This window comes from Pungitius pungitius, chromosome 20 (assembly GCF_949316345.1).
Source record: "Pungitius pungitius chromosome 20, fPunPun2.1, whole genome shotgun sequence".
Classification (NCBI taxonomy): domain Eukaryota; kingdom Metazoa; phylum Chordata; class Actinopteri; order Perciformes; family Gasterosteidae; genus Pungitius; species Pungitius pungitius.
In genome coordinates this window covers 7187912-7195377 of record NC_084919.1, presented here as the reverse complement: position 1 = coordinate 7195377, position 7466 = coordinate 7187912, and the positions used below count along the sequence as shown (strand labels likewise).

Sequence of the window (7466 nt, the reverse complement as noted above, 5' to 3'; positions counted from 1 at the left end):
GCCCCCTTCTTTTTTTGTGTTGCTGCCGCCATGCCTGTCCGATTCCCTTCTCCTGCCCAACTGCTAGTCCCTGTCCACCCTGGAAGTGTGCTAATTAGACAAGAAATGGGCCCAAGTAATTATGCCAATTCTCGTTATGAGGGGCCGCGATGAGGAATATTATTTTGTCAGGAAAGGTTTTGGGAGTCTCATTACGCCAATGACACATCTGCACATGGAAGGGGGGGGGGGGGGGGGGTGCGGCACTCCAAACTTCAGAGCACAAATCGATGTACTGGTACAGAAATGGAGACTATAGAACGGCAATGGCATGAAGTTATTGCCCTAATTAATGGTCTGTGCCCACCGAGCAAACTGTTGAATCACCGGTGGCACATTGTTAGGGTTGTGAGCGCCTTTTGTTTCTTCACCTTAATGGGATGTTTTGATAAACGGCTCTTTGGTGACCCAGCGCTTCTTCTTTTTCTTAAATGTCGAGCTCTGGGAAACGGCAATTAGCTTTTAAGCGCTGTTTGTGGCGCCTCCAACAAACCCAAAGATGGATGAGTCAGAGCTGCAGAACAAATGTGTTGTGTTTGCGCCGAAAGGATTTTAAGTTTCCGATACATTCGACACTAGATAATCTATGCGTTCGATGAATATCATTTTCTTACGAGGAAGTGAAGTTGCAGAGACGTTTTGGCGGGAAGTTGTTTGACCAAATGAGGGCGCGTCGGTCCGAACAAACTCCTTCAGGTGCAATGAAAATCTATTTGAAGTGAGATGAAAAAGGAGTAAAAACGTTATCTAACAAGGTCAAATAGGTGTTGACAAACTGCATATACACTATATTTATATGACATAAGTATCGAAATAATCTTATAGCTGGGCCTTTCTTACCCAAACCTCTCCAATGACATTTACCTCAAATCAGTTTGTGTTGGTCAAAGACAGTTTTGCAGCCTGAAGAGATGGAACCATTTCAGAATGGTTTCAGAATGAAAATGGATAAATTTAAGAAAATCTGAATTCAACGTAATCTGTTAGTTTGCCCAGGAGGTCAAATGTGTTTTTTCATTTTATAGTGTGAAAAAATTATGAATCAGCCCTGGAGTGATTCCTGTTCATCACATTGATGTGTGTTGAAAACAGTAATTTAAGTTTTCCAAATAGTCTCTCTGATGATCATCACATCCCTGCATTTCTTTGTGTTCAGTGCTGATTTTATTTTTTATGAATACATACGTTTGTAAAGTAAGAAAATGGATGAGGTTGTTGAGAAGCTTCAAATGTGTCCAGGAGCGGTGAGATGATCAATATGCAAAACGATGCTGCATCCTGATCCAAGATGAAGGATGTGATTCATGCACGTCATTCTTCTCGTGCGCGTGTTAGAAACCTCATTAGCATAGCTGTTGGTATGGCATTGATCTCTTCATTCACCTCTAATGAAATGTCTCTCTAATAGCTTCTCATGAGAGGCTGAAGGTAATTTAGGTGCTTTGCTTCTCTCTCCCTCTCTGTTTACCCCGTTCTTTGTAACATCAAGGGCACAATGTTTGTATTTTTTTTTTTGTAAAACGTCAAAAGTGACACTTTTTTATTCTGAAATATTACACTGACTGAGGCGAAAAACTATATTCAAGCGACGTCAAACCAAATAGCCCAACGGATGATCTGTATTCATAATAGAGCATTTTGTATTTTATGCCCCCCCCCCCTCTTGCACGGAGATGCAGCGTAGTGATACACGGAGCAACATAACGCCTCGTAATTGACTTGACCGGGTGAAGCCGCATCTCTTGATCACATCTCGGATTACAAACGGGCACTAAATCTGTTGTGGGTTCGGCCCCCGCGACAGCCTGTCGCAAACAGCCCCGCCGGAACCACCTCCTTTTATTTATGCATTCATCGCCACATGTCCCAGTGGGGAGACACCGTATCTGCGCTTCCAATCGCGCGCGTCCTCTCATCTCCATAAACTCTCCCGGTCGTCATTATCCGTCCAGATGTCCAAAGTGTGCCGCACATTATCTCCGAACGATTGAAACTCCGCAATAATTGAATAACAGCTGATTAGAGCGGATTAGGTTATGTGGAAACGGAGAGAGAAAATGAGAGTATTTTCACTTGATTTCACATTTCAGCGGGTTTGAATTCGAGCATGAGGTTTAAATAGTGTGATAAATGAGTGTGATTTCCCCTGACATGTCCGACGTGTCTTCGCTCGTAAGCACTCAAAATGTTGGTTACATTTTCCGTTTGTGTCGCATTTCTTTATTTGTTGTTTGGATAACTGTGAATTAGGAGGTAAATAAGTCTGTTGGTGCGCCGGCGTTGTTTGTCTCATTTTTAATTGCCATCCTGGTGTGTCCTAAATACCCCGAGCGGGGACATTGTATTCTTTATCATGTGACCCGTCAGAGAATGAAAACGCTTAATAATCTATCAACAGATGCGCAGACTGCCACTAAAGACAAAACGTTTGGTGCGTAAACCTAATTAGAATATGCAAATCACAGTGTGGGTTATATGGGACGTTTGGGGGGGGGGGGGGGGGGGGTCGAGTAACGGATCGATCGTTGCAGTTGAATTTATTCATTGGCTGATAGGGAAATTGGCTAATGTGTTTCTATTAATTTGACCTCTGAAAATGTTTGTGGGCCTTGATCTTTTGGCAAACTGGAACATTTTAAATATAAAGCTAGATAGATACATTGTACAATACATTTGCTCATATTTGTATATATTTTATGCCTTTACTGATATGTGTAGAATGGTATTAAATATTATTGAAACCTAAAACACATCATTTTTATTATAGGGTGATTTTTTATTTTTATTTTAGCAAAGCAGCAGATAAGATAAAATAAAGTCTCAAATGAATTCTCTTTTTTGCTTTTCGGTATTTTGGTCAATAAAGTTGTTCCCTCGTGCTATTCCAGCAGTGACGCCCCCGTTTGAAGGGGGACAAACGTGCAGCAAATTAAGCTGATTTTCCTCCATTCGAGGGATTTATCTGGCTGATTTACTCGGTCTGTCCACGAGCCAGTGGCCCTGATCAGGGACAGAAAAATAAATAATATATAAATTATAATAAAAAAGTAAGATCATTCCTTCTTTTAGGATTTGTACGTAAAGAATTCTGTCAAGAAGATAATTGTCACCCTGTCTTTCTCTTGGTCGGACTAAAGTCTTAAATCCAGCAACCAGAAGACGTTTTTTTCTTTTTTAAATACGAATTTATCAGATAAAAAAAAGAGCTTCTGCTGAAAATAAAGAATTCACCTGTTCAATGTGTTCAGCTGTCAGCTGGAAAATAAACCACTTGTCAGACCATCAACACTGGGCATGCTTCTTTATTTGGTGTCATGCCTGAAAGTGTATTATTTACTCCAATGACGCTCGATGGGGCCCGTGCAAACTTGAGCGTGGAGTGTCTCTCCCCCCTCCTCCTCCCCTTGTGATTGGCTGCCGCCTGTTGCCCGATGGTTAAAACGCGCAGCGGAGAGGAGGGCCGAGAGATAAAGGAGCATCACGGTGCTGATTGCATCAGGGACTTTTTGTGTGTGTGTGTGTGTATATGTGTGTATGCGCGCGCGAGAGAGAGTGGAAAACAAGAAGTGGAATCTCGCCGACATGACGGGAAAAGAGGGATTTGTACTCTCAGACACTGAGAATAAACAGAAATCTGCCTCACAAATCGGCGTGAACCACGGGGGATCCCACCAGCCGCCTCCAGTCTGGAAGATGGCCCCCGCGGTGCACCGGCGCACCGGCTTTGGGATCCAAGAGCTGCTCGGCCTCAACAAGGAGCCGCCCGCGGTCACGCAGAGGCGGCCGCTCGAGGCTCTGCCGCACGGCGCGCACGTCCTGGCCGCGAGGTCCCTCGGACACGGGGGTCTCGGGGGTCTCGGGGTCGGCATGGGTTTGCTGGGACCAGAGGGAATACACTCGTTTTACAGCCAGCCTGCTTTCCTGGAGGTGCTGGCCGAGGCGCAAAGTGTGCACCTGCAGCCGCTGCACAGGGCGGCGCACGCGGACTCTCCGATGGACGCGCAGCACTCCGCCAGCTCCGGTGAGTGCTCCTTTCGGAGGAGGCCTGTTGACTCTCATGCATGTTATGAGGCAGATATTGAATCCGATTATGTGGTTATTGTGAACAAGCGAGAGGAAGGGATTATCGCAACGTTCTTGCACAAAAAGTGCCAGCGCGACTGATTTCACCCTGAAACGGATTGATTTATCAAATGCATATACATTTTTATTTTTGAATGCCAAGAAAGAATAAATACAAGTAGAGGTCTTGCTGAATTATTTTCAAAATAACTAGTCCAACTTATTCTTATTTATATTTCCTTGAGGGGAAATTGCGCTTTTACAAGAAACTGGACTTAAATTTACTATATTTACGTAAGCTAATACACAATGTTAAAATGATCACTGTTATTTGAACGTATCCTAGTATTTCTGAAGTGACGCCTGCTTTGTTTCCCACATAGATTCTGATGACATGAGTCTTTCCTCCGGTGATCAGAAGTTCTCTAAATCCTCGGTGAATCAGAGCAAGAAACGAAAGAAAAGGCGACACAGGTGAAGAAAATCTAAATGGAAAAAATGATATTCGGCAAATGGATAATTTTCTTTTGTACTGTTTTAATTTGCGTGGATTCACGTTTTATTTTTTACTTTCGCTTGGTGTCACCCCACCAGAAGGGAAAAACATCACACATTGGATTTAATTGTTTTAAATTTGCAACGTTTATTGCAATTCATTTTGTGATATAAAATATATGATATTGATATTTCCTCTGCTGTCTCTATAAAAATAAATGCCCAATTTCTCGTTAGAAATGATAACCCATAGTGTGATGGTGATAAAAATAATCCACCATTTTTTATGTATTTGTTTGCTAAACAAAGATGAAATAATCTTTGGCCAATCATCATTTCTGTTTGTGACTGCTTTGCTTCAGACATTTTATTTGACACTGCTCGATTTTATTTAAAATTAAGTGCAAGAAAATATATTTTCGTTTTGTTTCATTTGTAGACTTTTAAATTATATAAAATCGAAAAAATGTTTTTTCGAAATCCAAATTATAGAAGGGTGCTCATATGTTCTCGTTTTGTCTGCAGAACCATTTTCACTTCCTATCAGCTGGAGGAACTGGAGAAAGCTTTTAATGAAGCGCACTACCCAGATGTGTACGCCAGAGAAATGCTCTCCATGAAGACGGAGCTGCCAGAGGACAGAATACAGGTGTGTGTATTATGGTCTGTCTGTGCACATATGCAGGGGATGCATGCTCTGTTTCAAATTCCTAATCCTGAAGATGCTTTAATCCTCTCAAAGAGGGAAGAATCGCCCCACTTTTTTAATACAAAGTGTAAATTTAGTCAAGTAAGGCACATGCATTGCGAGCGCATGCAAATATACTGATATCGGGTGACATAAATCCCGGTTACAATGTCGTATTCCAAAGGAAATGTTCAGCCAGTCAGCCAGCTGCTTCATCATCATCATCATCCTCATTCTGCCTACGCATCAGCGGCCAATTCAGCAGCTCAGTGTAATAATTAGTTAATTGAGGGGAACTTGCCACCTCTTTCCTCTGGGAGCGAGAGCGGGCCGCCGCCGCCCTGAGATGAAACGATAAGTACATAGAAATGAATTGGCGCAGGTCGGTGGCTGAGCAGAGGCCCCGACTGGCTGAGCGCTTTAATTTCCCGTGATATTTGAGCGCCTGTCTCCCATCGATCGGCCCTGGAAATTAACTTATTTTTCAATCAGCCTCTTCGCCCCCGGGGTCACCTCTCCTCAGAAAGCACTACGCACACACACGCGGACACACACACACACACACACACCTGCTGCTGTCAGAAGGCATGATTGCTCATCTGAGGCCCATCTTTTTATGAGATTGAGGATACCATCAGATCTACCTGAATAGCTTTCCAGGCGCGGCTTTGATCGTTTTTAATTCCAAGTCCGCGTAACACACACACACACACACACACACACACACACACACACTATTCCTTATATCATCATCCTGCGCTCATTTCATTCCTGTTGTTGTCCTCATTCATATTCACGAGATTGCTGAAGCTATTGCGAGGTCTAAATCAATTTAGGCATTTGGAGGCCCAGAAGGAGCAGAACGCATACAGACACACAACTGGAAAAAAAAAAGACATTTGTGTAAATGAAGCATGAGGAAGAAATGGTTAACACTGAATTACAGGTGGGACATTTTGTACAATAAATTTGCATTTTGACTAAATAAAAGACTGGGTTACATTTGAGTCAAGATAAATTCAAATTAGCAAAATGTATATAGTGTATTTTTTGTTCAAGCCTCCAGATTTTTCCCACTAATATTCATTTCCTTGTGCCAAAATAAAAATAAAAAAATCCTGCTTTGATGCAATTGGGATTGTGATGATCTTGTGGTTTGGAACACAATTTAAAAAAACTCCAGATGTGGTTGTATAAAAATACACTTCAGTCTGGACGTCTTCCTCCTGCTCGTCCTCCTCAGGCCTGTACGCTCAGCCTATTTAATGCAATAATGTTAATGGCCCTGAGCACAAAAAATTAAACCGCATTCATTAGACATGCAAAAACTCTCTTTCTAATTCAAATCTATGTACCTTTCCATCTCTCCAGGTGTGGTTTCAGAACCGCAGGGCCAAGTGGAGGAAGAGGGAGAAGTGTTGGGGTCGCAGCAGCGTGATGGCGGAGTACGGCCTGTACGGAGCGATGGTCCGTCACTCCATCCCCCTGCCAGAGTCCATCCTCAAGTCCGCCAAGGAGGGCGTCACTGACTCCTACGCGCCGTGGTTATTAGGTGAATAGCATGTCGACGTGGTCACTTTAGATGGCCGTTGATAACCATCAATAATGTTATTAGGAGCACGTGTGCTTCTCCTCGTGACGAGTCAAAATGCCTGCAGTGAAAAATGTCCTTTTATTGATCTTGAGTCAGACATTCCAGGCTCATTTGGTAAAAGTCTTTGCCGAGGGTGCTTTAGGACCATCTTCTGTCAGATGGAGATGAATGATGTTATTTCCTATTCGTTATCTTGTATGGATCCCGTACATTTGTAGGAACATTAGTGCTTCAAATACGGACCCAAAGACAACCAGCGATATTAGTTTCAGTTTGAAAAGCAAGATCAAGATTTGTTCTATCAGGAAGTGGGAGCTAAACTCGCGTTAGGAGCCAATAAAAGTGTCAGCATGTCAATAAAAGATCGATACAGTGATAATCCTACTTAATCAGGACAGATTAGAGCACATGTCCCCTCTTGCCTCATGTCAATTGATTAGGTTAAATCAATTAGGGGCCTCTAATTGAATAAGAGGTTCAATCTCCATTCTCTTTTGCGTTTCATCTCAATGTCAAACCCCTCAGTACTTTCACAAGAGTTTCAGAGTGCAGATAGTCAGGCTAAAGTGAGATTCGTTTGAACCCAAA

At 42.7% G+C, this 7466-nt stretch overlaps 1 protein-coding gene across 1 annotated transcript; it reads left to right on the top strand.

Annotated features, from left to right (window-relative positions):
• The first annotated feature begins 3347 nt into the window (after positions 1–3347).
• LOC119195011 (visual system homeobox 2-like) lies at positions 3348–7371 on the top strand. Its single transcript, XM_062559581.1, has 4 exons — positions 3348–4060; positions 4485–4575; positions 5122–5245; positions 6656–7371. Exons 1-4 carry the CDS (start codon positions 3574–3576, stop codon positions 6842–6844), a joined length of 891 nt encoding a protein of 296 aa, XP_062415565.1. The 5' UTR covers positions 3348–3573; the 3' UTR covers positions 6845–7371.
• Positions 7372–7466: the final 95 nt, after the last annotated feature.